The sequence below is a fragment of the Talpa europaea genome (assembly GCF_964194135.1).
Source record: "Talpa europaea genome assembly, chromosome: 9".
NCBI lineage: Eukaryota > Metazoa > Chordata > Mammalia > Eulipotyphla > Talpidae > Talpa > Talpa europaea.
In genome coordinates, this window is record NC_140076.1 from 3,223,991 (window position 1) to 3,243,226 (window position 19,236).

Consider the following 19,236-nt stretch of genomic DNA (forward strand, 5'->3'; position numbering starts at 1 on the left):
ATTAAGTTACTTTTGCTAAACAGATAATCATAAGATGAATCAGTATATAGCTTAACACCATCCACTCACTCCGACAAAGAACACTTAGAACGATCAAAACCTGACAAAAGAAATAGTATGAAAAGTAGAAAAATGTCTCACGTTTTCATATCTCCTGCTGGAAATCAGAAAATGTAAAAAAAAAAAAATACTGCACACAAAGATCCTAAAAATCAAAAAGATGCGAACTGGTCTCGTAGGGATGTCGTGATCTATTACTGTGTCCACATCATGAGGAGCCAAAGAAATCGGATGCTTTTAAAAATTAAACTATTAAAGCTAAATTGAGAGAATAATGTGCGCATTTGCCGATGCCAGTTTAAGATTCCCAGGTTACATTTCAGGATCAGTTGGTGTGAGAAGCTGAGATCACCGGTTTTTCTTGGTTCTGGCTGCCAACTGTCAATTCAAACTCAAGACTTCTTGTGAAGCCTGAAAATACTCACAAATAAGCTTTTAAACTGGTGTCTTTGGAAGGAAAGTAGATACAAAAACGATTGTGGTAAAAACTGGGGTCAGTGCTCTTGGTGCCTTTTCTATAATTGTACTTGTTTTTTAATTACTTCCTTTCACTGCCAACCTCGAATTACTGTACAGTATACGTCTTACTGCTTGTGATCAGCTTCGACAACAGTGGCAGCCCCACACCCAGAGCCACCTGTACATTTGTAAACTGACCTGACTCGATTTTGTTTTTAAATGTGTGGGTTATGTTGCAGCGGTTGCAGTCCCCCAAGCCCCTCTTATTTTACACAATTTGACGTATAGGAGGACACTGAGTAATTTACAGACACAATAAATGGGAATTGAATGTGCAAGCCAGCTCTTTCAGAATATCCTATATGAACACCGAATTTAGGGACGTTTATTCCATTGATTACGGTACAAATAACCGATCTTTTGACAAGAGTAATGACCTCAGTGGATTTGCTTTAACCCTCACATTTTTTTTTTTAAATGTTTCACATGCTACATTATTAGCTGAGTAAGTTAGAAAATTCCGGAAGATAAAGACTGACACAGAATGAGGAGGGTTCTTATGGAGGGGATAGGAAGTAGGTTCCAAACCTTCCTGTGTAACTTACCAGTACAACTGTGAATCCCAGGTGAGGTTCAGATGCACTTCCACCGGAACGAAGCATCTCTGACGCTCTTTCTTGGTTGCGAATCTTCATTTTGAATATAAGACGATAGGTAAGCGCAGCTCTCTTGGATAATCTGAATTCCCAAGTGCCAGGAGTAGGATTTCATTATAAAATTAATAGCTAATCTTATTCTGTCTCCTGAAGATTTAATTGCTATTCTTGTTACCCATTTGAAATCAGCTGTACTGTGTGAACGAAATAAAGACAATAACTTGAACCCCTCTCTGGCTGCACGGTCGCTTATGGCAGTTCCACACAGTAGGTGGCGCCCAATGGGGGGTCCCTGAGACTTGCATGTAAAACTAGTCTAGATGTCTTCTTTTTTGTAAGTTTTATTTTTGTAATTGTGCATGTAAAGCATCATTGAATCAATGGATCTGTTGAAGAACTCAGCTGCTGGAAACCATGCAAAATGTTTTGAATTGCCCTTAAAATATGGAAAATGTTTTCTGAATGCTTTATATTCTTTCTGCTGTAAATTAAAAATGAAGAAAATTTCCCCATACTATGTGTGTGTTTTGCTTCAACTTCACCTGATGCCTTTCAAACCAGACAAAATCATTTCAGGTATATCCTTCTATCTAAATAGTGTTTGACACTGAGCGTTGCACCGTTTCAGATGTCCATGAAAGGGACGGTTTCTCCATAAAGCCAGTTCCAGAAACACTTGCTTTTTAGATCTCTTCCCTCCAACCAATCAGTCATTTGTGTAAACCAGAGCAGGCATTTGAAAGTTAAAGACACCAAAAAGTTCACCTTTTCTGTTAAAATCCTGGGAAGCTTTTAAAAAGGCATTTCTGGTTGAGACCTGCTGCTAGTCTGGCATCACCGTTTCATTCCCAGTCACCTAAGCCTCCCCCTCCCACTCTCTGCCCTCCTGCTGGAAAATGCTGCCTGACAGGGCTGCAACCCTGAGAAGCATGGGGTGGTCCAGGGTCCTCCACCGAAGTGGCCTTCCCCTTGCTCGCTTAGCTTCCCTGGCTGTCCAGTCTCGACTTCCCCTGGGCCCAACTGTTATAGGACAGGGAGAGGGGCAGCCCAAACCCCGCAAACCTGCCTATTCTAAATGGGTTCTGCCATCCGCCGCATCAACACAAAACACATGAGACTAATGGGAAGGATCTTTAATAAAACTAGGAAACAATACAGGTAAGGCAAAGAGTCTAGTTTCTAAGTGAAGCACCCAAAGTTACCCGTCCCCTCGTGGGTAAAAGTCCATCCAAATGGGATTGGCCCAGAGCAAGGCCCCAAAGCCTGCCATGAGTCTAAAGCACCTTCCAGTGGGGACCCACAGAAAAGGGCCAGAAACAACCAGACAAGCCTGGAAGGAAAAGAGCAAAATCATCATCAAGATAAAAGCTGCCATGGTCACCTCCCCACAGGTCTCACCCACATCTGTGTCACCCAGTCCACGACCAAAAGACAAGCGCAGTTTCTTCACGTGTCTCTAGGCTCCATGCGCCTCCTCCAGGTCTCCTGGCTCCATCCTGCTCCTTCCTCAGTCTCTTCTGCAGCTTCTTCTCTCCCTGCTCAGCTCCACCCTCCCTTGGGTGGGGCAGGGAACCTCCCCCTTTCCTGGGGACCACCCTGTTACAATACCTGCCTGCGGCTTGTGCGCCCCCACCATGTCCACCTGCTCTTCGTAGGCGTCTGTCCCTCCGCTGCCTGGAAAGTTCTCCTAGCTGCTCCCCCACACCCCCACCTCCTCCCCTGGGCCTCAGGTTTATTCTGACAGACACCGGCGTTTCCCTTTTCAACGCTCCCTGCAGAGTTAAAGAGGTCGCTTCCCCTTTCACTTCTCTTCGGCCCCCACGCGACCCGCAAAGCGCCTCCCCGCCTCTGCGCCCCGGGCGGGCCTGGTGTGGCCCCTGCGGCGCACGCCTCGTGACCCGCGGGCGCACGGAGAGGGCGCCCCCCGCGATGCCTGCGACAGCTCCCAGGCGGGCGTCCCGTCGCATTTTAACAGGACGCGGGCGGCGCGTGTCCCGCACCCAGGGGACAGCGCCGAGTTACGCAGAAGCACACGGGCCGTCTCCGGTGCGGTCGCGGCCAGAGGAACGGCCCACGGGCCCGGGGAACGTACCGGGCGCACACGAGTGACGCGCCCTTTCCCGGGCCTAACGCCCTGGGTCCCCGCGCGCGGGCGCCCGTCGGAGGTGGGTCGCCGCCGGCGCCCGGGCACCCCGCCCCTCGCGCCGCGCCGAGCCCCGCCCCCAGGCCCTCAGGCCCCGCCCCTCCAGGCGCACCCCACCCCTCCGGTCCCTCCGGCAACCACCCTCGCGCCGCGCCCTGCCCCGCCGACCCCTCAGGCCCCGCCCCTCGCGGCGCTCCCAGTGTTACCCCCCCCCGCCCTGCCCCTCGCAACGCGCCCTGCCGTTCAGACCCCGCCCCTTGAGGCACGCCCCGCCCCTCCAGGTCCTCCCGCACCACTCCTCGCGGCGCGCTCCACTACGTCAACCCTCAGGCCCCGCCCCCTCACGACGCGCCCCACCCCTCCCGTCCCTCTGGCACCGGCCCTGGCGGCGCGCCCCGCCCCTCCGGCCCCGCCTGGTGACGTTATGCCCCCGCGCCGCCGCCCCGCCCAGCTCCTCAGCTTCTGGTCCGGCCGCGCCGCTCCGCCGACCCTCGCCCGCCGCCGCCACCGCCAAAATGTGAGTGACGCCCCGCGACGCGGGCGGCCTCGGGCTCCCCAGGCGGCGCCCCGCGGCGCCGCCGACCGCCCCGGGGGGCCCCGCGACTGTCGGGTGGCTGCGGAAGGGCGAGGGCGGGGCGGCCGGGGCTTTCCGGAGGTCGGGAGCGGCCCCGGCTCGCCCTCGCCCCTTCCCGCCTGTCTCCCCCGGTCCCAGGGTCCCCGGAGGGGGGCCCACAGCCCGGCCTGGGCCGTCTGCTCGCTGCCGGGCCCTGGGCGGGCTCCGGAAGTGGCGGAGAAAGGACCTTGGCCCTGCCTCGAGGCACCAGCGGTCGGCGTGCTCTCGGCGAGGGGGCCGGGCCCGGGTCTCCCTCTCAGCGAAGTCCCCTGTAGTGGCCCCTGAAACGTGGGGGTTCCGGGGCAGCGTTCAGAGAATGCTATAAAGCATCGCGAGGGCCGTCTGTGCCCGCTCCAGTCTGCTGGTTGCTCACTTGCAGCGGAGAAAGGAATGGGTGTTCGCCTGGTTCCCTCCAGGAGCCAGGACGCCGTCCTGGGGTGTTCCTGCCGAGGCTGCTGTGCCAGGTCACAGTGGCTGAGATCCAGACGTGGAACACACGGGACCCAGTCTGGCCACGGGATCTACGACACCCAGCTGTGTTGACTTTCTAAACCTTTCTTTGCCCGTCTCTAAAGTAGGGTTAAAAGCATAGTAAACCCACTTCAAAGAGTTCTGAGGATTAAGTGAGAAAATGCACCAGCACATGGTTCTTTACTGTTACCTGTCAGAAGCGAACCGTGAGGGCAGGGGTGGGGAGCTGCTGCTTCCTTGGTTTTTGATGCATGGTAGATGTAAAATAACCGTTGAATCAATAAATCAGTGACTGTTGTAGCAAGACCCATGCTAGGTGTTGGCTTGGCTACAGAAAAGAATTCTAAGACACAGGAGCCTGTGATTAGGGAAGGGAAGACATCTCGTGTGTGTGTGTGTGTGTGTGTGTGTGTGTGTGTGTGTGTGTATCTGAAAAATCAAACCATTGTCAACCAAGTAATGCAAGCAATAGGGACATCAAAGCTAGAGTGGGTCAAGAAGGATCTGCATGGGGAGAAATAAAGTGTTTGGCGAGGATTTTCAAAGATGAGTACCTGTTACAAGAGGGAGCATTGCCTCAAGTCACCTTTCGCACTCAACACACCTCTCTGCATAGGGTGTTCCTGACCCTTCTTCTGTAAATGATCAATTTCTCTTGGAAAAAAATACATTCTGTGATAGTTCACGACTATAAAAACAAATGGAAAGATCAGAGTAACGGTGTGTTGAAGTAGATGTGTGCCTTGAAATAAGTCATAAAAAGTTGGAAAGTACAATTTATCTACTTTAGGATCAGGTACTTCAGTGATGCAAAGTAGATCCCATTAAAAAGCTTCACTTTAGGGCCTCCCCGGTGGCGCAGCGGTTGAGCGCTGGGTTGCGAAGCTGCCCGCAGCCTCTCCAGCGGCGGTTCGATTCCCGGCTGCTCCCTGGCCACCGGAGGAGGGTCCCACATGGCGCGCAGACCTCTCCTGCCGCCCGCTGCTCCCCTCAGCAGTGTACTTCGGTCCTTCTGCCTGCTCTGCTCCCCGCTCTGGCTCTGGTGAATTCTCTCGCCCTCCCGCGCTTCTGACTGTACCCAGTGCTTGTATAAACAAACAAACAAATAAATAAATAAATCTTAAAAAAAAAAAAAGCTTCACTTTAGACCCTCATCACTTTTAACATGTGAATGAGTCTTGGAAATTACAGAGGAATTAGAAGAAATGGCATTAGAACCTCTGTTCTTTCCACAGGAAGTTCTTTTCCTGCTGTAGTTCTGATTCCTAACACTGAGATGCCTGGAATAACAATTTCATACTTTTTTGTTTAAAGACTTATTTTATTTTCATTTTTTTTTAAAGATTTATTTATTTTATACAAGAACTGGGGTATAGGTCAGAAGCATGGGAGGGTGAAAGAGTTCACCAGAGACAGAGCAGGGAACAGAACAGGCAGACTGACGAAATACACTGCTGAGGGGAGCAGTGGACGAGGCAGGAGAGGTCTGCCGCGCCATGTGGGGTTCTTCCTAGCCAGCGGAGAATCAAACCAGCGCTGCAGAGGCTGTGGACAGCTTCGCAGCGCGGAGCTCAACCGCTGTGCCACCAGGGAGAACCTCATTCTTTTTTTTTAAGATTTATTTATTTTGGGACCTCCCTGGTGGCGAGGGCGGTTGAGCACAGCGCTGTGAAGCTGTCCACAGCCTCTGCGGTTGGGTTCGATTCTGGCAGGCCACGGAGATACCCACATGGCATGGCATTTTGTATACAAAAATAGTAAATTTTTAAAAGATTTATTTATTCATGCATATAAGAACCGGGGTACAGGCCAGAGGTGTGGGAGGGTGAGAGGGTTCACCAAAGACATGTACAGGCGGGGAACAGAACAGGCGGATTGATTGAAACACACTGCTGAGGGGAGCAGTGGGCGAGACAGAAGAGGTCTGCCATGCCATGTGGGTAGCTCGCTGGCTGGCTGGGGATCGAACTCATGCTGAAGTGGCTGCGGACAGCTTCATTGCATCTTAACCCCTTAACAAAAGCAGGGACGTGTAGGCCAGAGGTGTAGGGTAAGAGGATTCACCAGAGACAGAGTGGGGAGCAGAACAGGCAGATCTACTGAAATTCGCTGCTGAGGGGAGCAGCAGGGAGACAGGAAGGTCTGGGCCGTGTGGGTAGCTCCCTGGCGGGGTATGGAACTCAGGCTGCAGTGATAAGTGATACTTGATAGCACCGAGACATAACCCCTTGCGCCACCAGGGAGGCCCTGGCATCCTCATGCTTACACAGATGTGGCTGCAGTGAGAATGTGCTCAGCATGTGCCTTTACATGTTTCAGGTCTGCAGCGGGGCCTGGAGGTTCAAGCGCTGCCCCAGGCAGTAATCGAAGACTTCAGCAGACGCAAAATCAAGTAGATGAGGTATTGTTCTTAAATGTCAGAAACATGAATTTTATATATATATTTTTAAAGATTTATTTACTTATTTATTTATTTATACAAGCACTGGGTACAGTCAGAAGAATGGGAGGGTGAGAGAATTCACCAGAGTCAGAGCGGAGAGCAGAGCAGGCAGAAGGACTGAAGTACACTGCTGAGGGGAGCAGCGGGCGGCAGGAGAGGTCTGCGCGCCATGCGGGACCCTCTTCCGGTGTCCAGGAAGCAGCCGGGGATCGAACTGGCACTGCAGAGGCTGCGGGCAGCTACACAACCCAGCGCTCAACCGCTGCACCACCGGGGAGGCCCAGAAACATGAATTTTAAACCAACATGGATACTCTGCAGATCTGTTTAGAAAAAAGTATCAGGGAAGTGTGAGTGTAAATTCTGACTGTATCACAAATGTATCAAAAATTGATCCCTACCATTCTGCAAGCCCTGGTGCAAATAGAAGTGAGTCTCCTAGCTCTGTGCTTGCTTTCCTGTGACAGGATTACATACCCGAAAGACAAACACCCCTCCCCAAAATTCTAAGAACCCCTTTATAATGTGTATTTTGCCCCAATAAAAAAGAATTGGAAAAGGAAAATGATCCACTTTATAAAATAGAGTAATAGGGTAACCAATAAGGGTTCGGGCTATAGATTGTGCAAGCCAGGACCAATTCTGCTGGCCAGATTTTCCATTAAAATGCTTTCGCCGGCAGCCCGACTTACTGGTTACCCCACCTGAGCAAGCCCCTGCAGACCTTTACCTGATTGTTACCCACTGACATCCAGAGGCAGACGCTGGCAAGCTGCTCTTGCCCAGCAGATGTGTATTTGTGGGATTCTTGAGTTAAGGTACTTTCATGGCATCTTTCGTTCTGCCCTGTCTGTTCAGAACTACAACTGAAGATTGTTTGAGAAATTGAGACTGGTATTTCCTTTCTCCTAAAAGCCGTCTCTGTCCAACAGAGATGCCTTGGTCTTTGTGCCTTTAACTGCCTTAAAATGCAGAGTTAAACTGATGTTAGGTTCTACTGTTAAATCATATGTAATATTTTGATCTGATCATTTGGTTTGTGAATTTAATTCTGAAACACTTATATTTTCCTGCTAAGAAAACTTACTCTAATTCCATTCTGCATGAAACTTAGTAACAAAACCAAATTCTTAACAAAAAGAATTTTAAGGAGAGCTTTTTTTTTCTTTTTAAATTGAGGTGAAATGACACCTGATGAGCCATTTTAAAGGGTACAGTTCATTGGTCCTTGCTGTATTTGAAGTGCTACTGCCATGTAGTTTTGCCAGTTTTTCACCATGCCAGAGAAATATCCTATACACTTTTAGTAATCACTCCCCATGCCCCCTTTTCTCCCATTCCCTGGTAACTGTTCAGCACTTTCCTGTTCTGGGTGTATCATATAAAAGGGGTCATTATAATATGTGGCCTTTTGTGTCTGGCTGCTTTCTCTTAGCGTAATGTTTTCCATGTTCATCCAGTTGTAGCGTCTGTCAGAACTTTGTTCCTTTGTACGGCTGAGTAATATTCCCTTGAATGTGCATATCGTCATGTGTTCACCCTTTCATCTACTGAAGGATTTTTGAGATGTTTCCTCTTCTTGACGGGTTTGGATAATGCTGCTGTAAACATTTGCATTAAAGTTTCTGTGTGGATATATGTTTTCATTCTCTTAGGTAGGTCGCTAGGAGTAGAATTGCTGGGTCACATCGTAATTGTATGCTTAACTTTTTGAGGAACAGCTAGATTTCCACAGTGGTACTATCATTTCACGTCACCACCATCAGTGTCCAGGAGTTCCTGTTTCTCCACTCCTCCTTACTCTGCCTCTTCTTTCTCTTTTTTCTTTTTTGCATGTAGTCATCCTAGTGATGTGGAGTATCTTTTTCATGTGCCTGTTGGCCATTTGTATATGTTTTTGTAGAAATGGGTCTGCAGGTCCATTTCCCCGTTTTCAATTGGGTAATTTCTCTTTTCAGTGTTGTGTGGCAAGAGTCCTTTGTATGGTCTAAACATTAAGCCCCTTTCAGATGTGATTTGGAAATATTTTCTTCCATGCTCTGGATTATTTTTTCATATCCTTGATAATATCTTTCAATGCACCAAAGATTTTAATTTTTTAAGTTCAATTTATCTCTGTCATTTTTCCCGGCTATCATATCAAATCCATGACCAACTCCAAAGTTGCTAAGATGTACGTATTCTTCTAAGAGTTTTATAGTTTTAGCTCTTATACTTGGGCCATGATATGTTTTCAGTTAATATTAGTAGATGGGGTAACAGAGGGGTCCGTCTTCATTCTTTTGCATGTGCCTATCCAGTTCCAGCATCTCCTGCTGTAGACGTTTAAGTTGATTTCTGGACTCCTGGTTCTACTCCATTGGTATCTTTGTCTATATGATGCCAAAAATCACACATTTTGGTAAATAGTAACATTTTTTGAAATTGGAGAGTGTGTGTTCTGCATCTTTTTCAGTGTTGTTTTGACTGTTTGAGACCCCTAGCAGTCCCATGTGAACTTGAAGACAACAAAAAAGATTGTCAGAATTTCTGTAGAGAGTATATTGAGGCCTTACGTCTTTCCATCACTGGGGAACATGCCGTTACCACAACACTGAGTCTAGTCTGTGACCACGGCGGCGATGTCCTCCAGCGATGCTCTGCCGCTGTCAGCCTGCACGTCTCTCGCGTCCCTGCTTGTGTTTGTCCCTTTGGATGCTGTTACATCAGGATTTGTTTCTTAACTTCTTCCTTGTTACTAGTTTATAGACACACTGATTTATGGGGTTGATCTTATATCCTGAAACTTATACTGAATTTTTTGACTCTGGTAAAGTGGTGTGTGTGTCTTTGTGCACGTATGCATGCCGCCCAGGATTTTCCATATATGGAATCACCTGCAAAGAGAGAGAATTTTACTTCTCTTCCTATTTGGATTCCTTTTATTTCTTTTTCTTGCCTTGTTGCGCTGGCCAGAACGAATGGCCAGTACAGTGCTGAGTGACAGCAGTGAAAGTGGGCGTGCCCATCGCATTCCTGATAGTACGAAATGATCTTAGGATGGATTTTAGTTGTGGGTTTTTTTAATAAATGCTCTCTTATAATATTAGAGAAGTTTCCTTTTATTTTTCACTTGCTGAGTGTTTTATCATGAAAGAGTAAGCCCCTCCTGCCCACCCCCCTTTCTTAATGATAGTCTGGCTCAAAGTAATAAAGCAATGAAGGGGGGCGCAGGGAGCCTGCTGTGAATTCTGTTGAGGACTTTTGTCTTCCATTCCTGTATGCGTGGCGTGCATGGTGGCCTCTGTCCAGGTGGTGGACATCATGAGAGTCAACGTGGACAAGGTGCTGGAGAGGGACCAGAAGCTCTCCGAGCTGGATGACCGTGCAGACGCGCTGCAGGCGGGGGCATCCCAGTTTGAAACAAGTGCGGCCAAGTTGAAGAGAAAATATTGGTGGAAGAACTGCAAGGTGATTCTCTTCTAACTGTCCTCACATAAGTCGCCCTGTGTGTTCTCAGAGAACCGACAGAGGCTACCAATACCCAGAGCCCTGAACACACACTGGCAGGGAAGCTGGATTTGGAGGGAAAAGCTCAGAGGTCACAGCAGGCTCCACGGGAGAGTGGGGTGCGGCCCGCAGATGTCTCTTGTGGCTTCCAAATAGGTGTGCTGCAGCCCCAGCCCAAACACTCCTGGCGTTGAAGGGGCAGCGGGACAGGTGCAGCACCCCACCCCGTCCCGCATGGAAGATGTGTCCATGCGACAGGCCTCTCAAGGGACTCTCTCATGGGAACAGACCGGGAAGCTTCAGCCCCCACCTGCAGACATTCAGTTTCTAGTCTGAAGGGTCGGGCAGCGTCGTGGGTCGGGCCTCCAGGTCTCCTCGGTGACTAGTCAGATGAGACGGGGCTCTTGCTGAACCCGTTACTCTGGTCTGAGGCGTGACTGCCCGTGCGTATCGTTGCAGATGTGGGCCATCGGGATCGCTGTGATCGTCATCATCATCATCATCATCGTCGGTGAGTCCCAGGCCCAGCGGGCAGTTCCCCGTGTGTCCGCGGGCGCGCACCTGAGGGCCAGGAGGAAAGCCCTTCTGAAATGGGGGCTGGCTCCAAGGCGTGGCTTGGAGCATTCAGTAAATGCGATGTTCTTACATAGACAGGAGCCTTTGCTGTCAGAGAAAACGATTCACTTACACCGAGCGCTCAGTGTTCTCTTTGGCTGTATTTTCATCAGATGTTTACTTTTATGGGAAACAGTCTAGTCTGATGACTGAAAGCCGGACTCTGTGATCTGCAGCCCACCCTCGAGCAGTGTTAACCTCTCTGACACGCACTTTCCTCAGTTGTGAAATGGGGTAATCACAGCACCTACCTCTTACGAAGGCAAAACTGGATACTATGTAGAAAGCGCCCCATGGTGGGTGGTGTGTACTAGTACCAGTGTACACGTGCGCGTGGACGTGTGTGCACATCCAGCTCCTGCTGTTCTACGCATCTCATTGGAGCGACCGCTGCCATGTTCCCAGCATATGAGACCCTCCAAGGAATCACGTCTTCCTTTCTGAGAGCTCCTTGACAGGGACATGCCTTGTAACAGCGGGGTCCTGTTGAATCGTTTCTTTCGAAAGTGTCCCCCAGCCCCCCACGAAATGCAGGGAGAAAGCCTCTAGTTAGGAGCCAGCCAAGTGGAACTTCTGTTCACAGTTAGACTGCAGCATTTGATGCCCATTCCGGATTTGCACTGAGAGACTAAACTGCTATTTTCCCTGCCTTTTCTTTTTTATTTTTGCCTCTCCCCTGCTTGTTAGTGTGGAGTGTTTCTTCATGAAGAACCAGTGAAACTCCAGCCTGCTGTTTCAAGAACCCTCTTCAAGACTTCGGACTCAGAACCTGCTCTGTTATCCAGCTCACCTACTGTTATATCTCAAACAATTCTTTTCTGTTAGTTAATGTAAAATTTGATTTCTAGGAAATGTGCCTTTGTTCTTACTATGCACTCCAAACCAGTGTGGTCAGCCAGCCCACGTGTGGGGGCGCCTCTGTTCCAGTGCACTGTGATCTAGAAGGGATGTTGTCTGGTTAATTGCCATTGATTCCAGTTAAGGGGATTGGTTCCAAGTTAGTCATTCTCATCCGAGGATGTTACCTTCAGAACTGCATTTTAAACCTTGGGGTAATCAGATTTCCAACTTGTGCCTTCCAGAAAGAACACTACTGCCAACACAAACCTCTGACAATAACAGGCTGTGCCTTCTTTGGTATTTTTCTGATCCTGTGTGCGAGAACCGCCTGCTGTTGTAATAAGCACTACTGACTCCTCTGAGTTTAGAAGATGCTGGTCAAGAGGTTTTGCTCTGACGTGAGATATGAAATGTTTACTTTCTTATTGTTGTGTATCACTACATGTTGCTAAAAATATTATTTGAATCAGAAATAATAATCCCTTTAAAACATTTTTATAAATCTGTGGCTATGACCAAAGTTACTCTTGCCAAAAACTTAAATGCCAATAAAATGCCCCAAAGTATGTTCCTGACAGATAAATTCAGAAAAGTGACAGATGCCACTCAAGGTGCCCTTTGGAATTAAAATTGTGGCATTGTGTGTGAGCCTTGTACGTGCCAATAGGCTGCCATGGCTCTGACATGCTGGGGTGGTGCAGGGCCGTCCCGACGCAGCCTCTCTCCCGGGAGTGAGAGAAGGTTCCACTGGACTCTTGACAGTCCCACACCTAAGCACAGTGTTTACCCAGCAGTTCTCAGCGCCTCGGCTCTGGATGCCGGTGTGTTCCCAGTAACTGAGCAACAGTTTTGTACCTTCTAGGGAGACTGTGAACTGGCCTGCGTCTGGCCCAGTCCTCAGAGACTACAACTTTTTGGAGTTTATTTCCTATTCTCATCCATATTCCACTTTCTAAACCTGTCTTCAAAATTATGCTTGCGGTTAGGCGTTGGCCCGGGCGGGACGACATCAGGTCAGCCATAGAGGCGTGCTCTACAGTGTCAGCTGCTGCACAGGACACTGCAGTGGGGAGAACTGCTGCCCCCCCCCCCCAAGACTCGTCTTGGGCGCCTGAGGCTCCCAGCACCAGTGTGTGTAGCCTGAAGATGGAAATTCAGGAGGGAATGAAAACAGGCAAAGAGGCACTGAGGCAATGACAGGTTTTACTAGTCTGGCCCGCTGTCACTGGGCTATCCTAACTTGTTCTCACGCTGGCCTGCGACTCACAGGCAGCAACAGGTGAGGTGCACCAGGACAGACTCCAGTTCTTTACTCCGTTCCCCAACATCCCTGAGCGGTGCAGCTGGCCCCTCTGCTGTGTGTGGGAGTAGAAGGTAGCTGTGGGCGGCGTACCCCTCGGCTGGGTCTTCATCGGGGCTCGCCTCCGGGCTCGCCTCACCTCGTGCTCAGTGCCACATCCCCGCCGGCTCCTGCATTAACCCAGGAGTACCTCGCTTGTGTCTGTGCATTTAGCTGGGAACTTGCCCGCTGCAATGAACTGAATAAAGTGTTGAGAAACGATTCTTGTCCCCGTGTGGCTTGTGGAGGGTTAGCCGTGCGGGCCAAGCTTAAAGATGGCGTTCCCTGCTGCCCCATGTAAGGCCCAGACACCACTTTCTCATTTCCCTTCTCAGCGTCCCAAGTGCTCTGCTCCCCTAGTCTCCAGTTGCCCCATGCCCCACCCCCCGGGAAAGGTGCTTTCCAGTGTAGGATGTGAGTGGGGAACTGGCTTTCTGTCAATGGTCAGGACGTCCAGGATTTGGCTTTAGTGTGTCTGGGTTGTGCGGCCTGCAGAGTGGTGCGGAGCCGCCTGTCCTTGGCTTGGAGCGCTACCTGCAGGGCTGGGGAGGGTGGTTTCCTGGGGGAGGGGCGCCTGTGCACACACGGCGCTTGTTCTGATCCTGCATCTTCCCCTAGATAGACGCCACCCTCACCCTACATCTGCAGTGTGACACCGTTCTGGAAGGAGTGGACTTAGTTTGCCATGAAATGCCCGTTTCCTATAAAGCCCTGCTGGGGGCGAGGAGGTGGCGCACCTTGTCTGCGGGATACTGTCCGGGGAAAGCCAGAGCGCTGTGCCTGTCTGTGCTCGGGGGCCAGGCCTCTGCGGAGTGCGATCTGTGGACTTTGGGGCCACGTTCAAGCTTTTAATGGTGTATCTCACGTACTGACCCCTTTCCCTGCCCCTCCCTTCACTGTCAGGACTCCGGGCTGTGTCCTGCGCCATCCTCTCCATGCTCTCCCTGGACAATTATATTCATTCCCATAATGCCATTCGTTCGTCTATGCAGGATTCCTGGCCTGCTGGACTGAGGCCTCTCAAACTCAACATGCACCAAACAGAAAAAGCAGTCCCTTGCCTCATGTCGCTCACGTCTGCCCAGACAACGGCACCGTCATCCACCCTGTCCACTCGGGCCACTGCGCTTGCGGGTCTCACAGCCCTGCTTTTACAGCTTCCACCCGGAGGCAGAGCTGCGGCTGTGCCCATGTGTCACTGCCCAAAGCAAGTCACATGACCCCGTCTAGCCTCGGGTGGGGAACACCCCACCTATCACCTGAAGGAGAAATGGAGGGTTTGCCATCACTTGCCTTCCTGCCTGCAATTTCAGTCACAGGATGGAGCAACCCCCCTTCTCATGGTATTTTCCAGGGAGCTGTGACTGCTGCATGAGAACTCTACATGTGCGTCGCTAAGGAAATGTTTCCAAAGCGTGATCACTGTCTGGTTTTGAGTGGGGAGTCTTTGCTTTAAAATTGACGAGATTGCTCCGTGCATCAGAGTGAGCATCCTTACAACTGGGCGGCTTTTCAGCCAGTTCGAAAAGCAACTCCCCCTCCTGCCTCATTCATGTCTCAGTGGATCGGCCCATCAAGCCTTCACAGTGACCCCTTGCTCCTCCTTCAGCAAACAAATCCTTATCTCCCTTCACAGCAAAATTCCTCCAGCTTCCTCTAGTCACCGCCTCGCCTTGCACTTCCTCTCGTCCATACCGCCCAGATACCATCTTGGTGAAGCCCAGTAGAAAGTTCTCTGCCCTCACTAGGCTCGCCAGCATTTGATGCAGGTGCCAACTAGCTCCCTCCTCCTAAGACGGGATCCTCCGGGCTTCTGGGACGCACCCCCTTCCATTCCCCCTTGGCCCGCCTTCTCTTTATTCTTTGCTTGGCTCTCTGCTTGACCTCTTGAGTCTCTGCGTGCCCCAGATTTTGGCCTTTGATGCTTTTCTATTTGCCCTGTTGACTGAAAGTCTCAACAACAGACAGTTTATTAGATAATCAAAGTGAGGATTCAGTCCTGGGAAGTCGGGCAGATTTTACTCTGAGAACCGCACCCACAATCAAGTTTCGATGCAGCTTACAGACCTTGCTACCAAGAAGCACAGAGCAGGTAGTTGACATCAAAGCTATAAGGCTGGCGTTTAATCATTTTCTGGACTTTAAAGAGTGCAAAGCCCAGGCCCTCTGTTCACACCATGTTATCTGCTCCTGGTCATCAGTGGAGGCTGCGGGGCTGGCTTCCCCACACGAGCCAGCCTCCTGCATGGACAGAGCCTGTTCAGACTGCATCCCGGCAGCTGGCTTTGCTGTCCTGCCCGCTGGCCACAGAGGGGGGCCCCAGACTGTTCACAGCGCTCAGTGGCAGCATTTCACCCGCCTGTCAGCCCCACCTGACTCTGACTCCCGAATGTCAGCCTCCACCCCTGTTGTCCCGTTTCCCAGGAGCTTGATTTCCTCACAGCACATCTGCATGCTGTACTTTATGGAGCTCTTCATGTGTGTTTTAGTAAAGAACAGACACCCTGAGAAGCGAGGACTTTTAGCCAGTGTTCTAGCCCTGAGACCCCATGGTCCCCGCTTAGGCGTGCACCTGGTAGAGATCCGTGGCATGAAGGACAGGGCAGAGCAGCTTCGGGGAGCCTGGGGTTCAACCTAGAGTATCCCTTGGAGAAACAGCTGGTTTATCCACCACACACTTGAACAATGGCCACGCTTCACCCCCCTTTATGTACAATTCCTTTCATTCATTCAGCAAATATTGGCGATTTCTGAGGTACCAGGCACTGGAACGCCCAAGAGATGGAGCCTTGTCATTGCTGGATGGGTGTGGCCACACTCTAAACTCCTCCGACAGGCATTTAGAAGGGCCCCTGCGCCTGCCTTCTCTGAAACTGTCTTTTACATAAACTTGCCTCCCTCCAGCTGCCAAAGGGATCATAACTTCAGGGAGACCAGGAAAATGTTTGATTTCACGGTCAAAATTGTTTCTAAAAATTATTTTTCCAGGGCTGTTATGCCGCCCCTCACCTAGAATGGGGGGTGTGGGTAGGGGGTGAACAAGGGTAAGAACATGGAAACAATGGACCCTCCTCTTCTGGCTGCACTGAGGGTCCTGATCCGGTAGCAGCCGCTCCCCAAGGCTCCCCAACTCAGGCACCGGTAGCTGAGGCCCCCGCTCGCCCCCCCGCCCCCCCCGCCCCCCCCACCCCTCACCCCCGCCAGGCCTGCGCCCCTCGCCCTCCTCACGGGCCTCCCGGGTCAGCCTGTCGGCCCCGCCCCCTCGCGACGGGCAGTCCCGACGCCCTATCACTGTCCCGCGGGCTCCGGGGGTCCGGGCACCCCACCCCCGTGCCAGCCGCCCGGAGGGCCAAGCCCGTTCTTCGCCCGAACCCGGGGTTACCTAGGTGCTCTGGGGGCCTCAGCGCCCCCACCCTCGGCCCCGAGAAGTAAGCCGGGCAACCGCGGTCGGGCCCCGCCCCGGGCCAGGGGCGCCCGCAAACACCGAGGCGGGGCGACCGCGCGGGGGTGGGTCTCGACGCCGGGGCGGAGCCGGATCCCCCAAGGGCCGCGGGCCCGGGGGCGGGGCCTCACCGCGCGGGGCGGGGCCGCCTCACCCGGAGGGTCGTCGCGCGCGCGGCCGCGGTGAGGGCTCGGCGGGGCTGGAAGGCCGCGGAGCCCGCCCCCCCCCCCCCGCCGTTCTCCCCTCGCGCCCGCAGCCAGACCCCGGAGCGTGGTGCTCGGGTCGCCCCTGGCCCGGGGCGCGCTTCGGGGGCGCGCGCCGACCTCGGAGAGCGGCGCCGGGCGTCGGTGAACCCCGACGGGCCGGGGCCTCCCCGCGGCGGCGTCGGGCTATCCGCTCGGCGCGGGTCACCTTCGTCCCGCCCGGCCGGCCCCGGGGGACGCGCCGGGCCGGGGCGGGGCCGGGGCGCGGCTGCCCCAGAGGAAGGCATCGCGCGGCCGCTCGCGGGGAGCGCCCCCAAAACGGGGGCAGCCGAGCGCAGGGCGGGCGCGGGGCGCGGCGGGACCCGCCCTCCCGGCAGGCCCAGGGGCCGGGCGCGCGCCTGCCGCAGCCGGGCCCCCCCCCCGCGTCCGGGCCGGCCCGGAGGGTCCGGTTCCGTGGCTCGTTCGCGAGCTCGGGGCGTGTCGGGGCTCGGGGTTCCGAGGGACGTGGGGGCTCGCGGGGGCCGCCGTGCGGACGCGGGCGCGGCTGGCGGGGCCGCGAGGAAGTGCGGCCTGCGCCGCCTCGCCGAGCCCTTGCTGACAGAAAGACAGACGCCGAGCCCGGCCCGGACGCCCCGCAGCCCGCGAGCGCCGCCCGTCCGGGGACCGCGCGGGGTGCCGGCCTCGCCCCCGCCGCGAGCGCCCTGCGGCCCCCGAAGAGCCGCCGCGGTCGCCCGAGCAGTGCCGACGCGCGCTCCCCTCAGGAGCCCGGGCAGAGCAGGCCCCGCGGCCACGGCCCAGCTGGGGCCGCGCCTGACGGGCGGGTCTGCGCCCCCGCGGCGGCCTCGCGGCGCGGGCTGGTGTCGGGAGGAGAGTTTGCCGGGTTGTTGCAGGAGAGGAGAGTTCACGATAAGCGCGTTCTCAAGACTCACCTTTTACAAAAAGGCATCTATTGATCTAGGCACACGAGAGCTGGGGTGCAGGCCGGAGGTGCGGGGGTGAGAGGACTCCCCAGAGAGAGTGGGGGGCGGAACGGGCGGATCCACTGAACACACTGCTGAGGGAGCAGCGGGAGCCAGGCGAGGTCTGCCGCGCCGTGTGGGTAGCTCCCTGGCCGTGTGGGTCGCTCCCGCGCAGGGTGATAGCCTGACAGCGCTGTCGTTAGCCCCTGCGCCGCCGGGGAGGCCCTCAAGACTCACTTTTTAAAAGTGCGTGGCTTTCTCTGGAAATTGGGGGGGAAATGCAGCCGTGAAACCCGGCGGCCTCGGCCGGGCCGTTCACGACAGGCGGCCGCGGAACGGCTGTGACGCGTGACCCGTTAACCAGGACGCAGGGCGGAGTCCGCCTCTCCCAGCCCGCCTCCGGCTCCCGGCCTTCCGACGCCTGGCCCTGAGCTTTGCGCTCTCCGCCTCCATCCTCAGAATCCCTGGGACCCGTTACAGAGTCGTCTGCCCCAGAGGCCCTGAGGGGCGAGTGGTTCAGGCCCTGACCCCGGCGGTGCCGGCCCCGGCGTCTGCGGCGGCTCGGGGCGCCCTCTGCTGGCCGCCCCGCAGCAGGCCGGGGCCGACGGGCCTGTGCCGGGGAAATAAGCCAAAAGGAAAAAGAGAAATACCAGGTAGTTTCACTTAGAGGAGGAATATAGGGGAACCAAGTAAGGGATCGGGGGAAATAACAACAATAATAAATAAATTAGCAGGCAGCCATAAGTCAGAGACGTTCTGCAAGGAGGGGAGAGGACTCAAAAGGGGGGAGAAGAGCGCAGGGGACTAGAGCGATGGTGCAGGGGTGGATGGTGCTGGCAGTTTCTCGGGGAACACACCTGAGAGGAGAAAGCACTCAAGTAAATACCGTACAAAAGTGAACAATGGGGCCTCCCTGGTGGCTCAGGGTATTGGGTCTCAGCACTGTGAGGCTGTTGGCAGCCACTGCAGCACAGGTTCGATCCCGGGCCAGGGAGCTACCCACACTGTCTCTGGGGAATCCCCTCACCTCGGGCCCCCCCCCACCTCTGGCCTACACCCCTGCTCTTGTATGCATAAATAAATGGAATCTTTTTAAAAAGTGCACAATGGTGTAATATATATATATATATATATATATATATATATATAAATAATCTCCACTCTTATTGGTGTTTCTCATAAGCCCTGCTCATTGGACTATCTGGGCGAGCTGTACTGTAACTGCTAAAAAGCCTGTTCCTATTTTGAAGTTCAAAAACATTTACAGAAAAACGTCTGTTCAGACATTTGTTCAAAGACATTTATAGCCGTATCTGTTTAATGAGTGCCGTCCTGTCTCTGCGTCTTGAAGCTCATGGCTGCCCTCCCTTGACAAGCCAGGCCGTAGGGCTCTCAGCAGAGGTCCCCCAGGTTGGCCGGCCACTCTGCAAACCCCAGCTCTGTGACCCCCAGCTCTGCAAACCCCGGGGCCAGAAGGCTTCTTCCGTCATCATAAAGCGCAAACG

General features: G+C 53.4%; 1 protein-coding gene across 1 annotated transcript; it reads left to right on the forward strand.

The window, feature by feature from the left end:
- Positions 1-6,689: 6,689 nt before the first annotated feature.
- VAMP3 (vesicle associated membrane protein 3) lies at positions 6,690-16,920 on the forward strand (the record flags this gene model as incomplete). The annotated part of the gene is made up of 4 exons (XM_084244055.1): positions 6,690-6,803; positions 10,136-10,294; positions 10,793-10,844; positions 16,826-16,920. 4 exons carry the CDS (start codon positions 6,690-6,692, stop codon positions 16,918-16,920), a joined length of 420 nt encoding a protein of 139 aa, XP_084100181.1.
- Between the last annotated feature and the right edge of the window lie 2,316 nt (positions 16,921-19,236).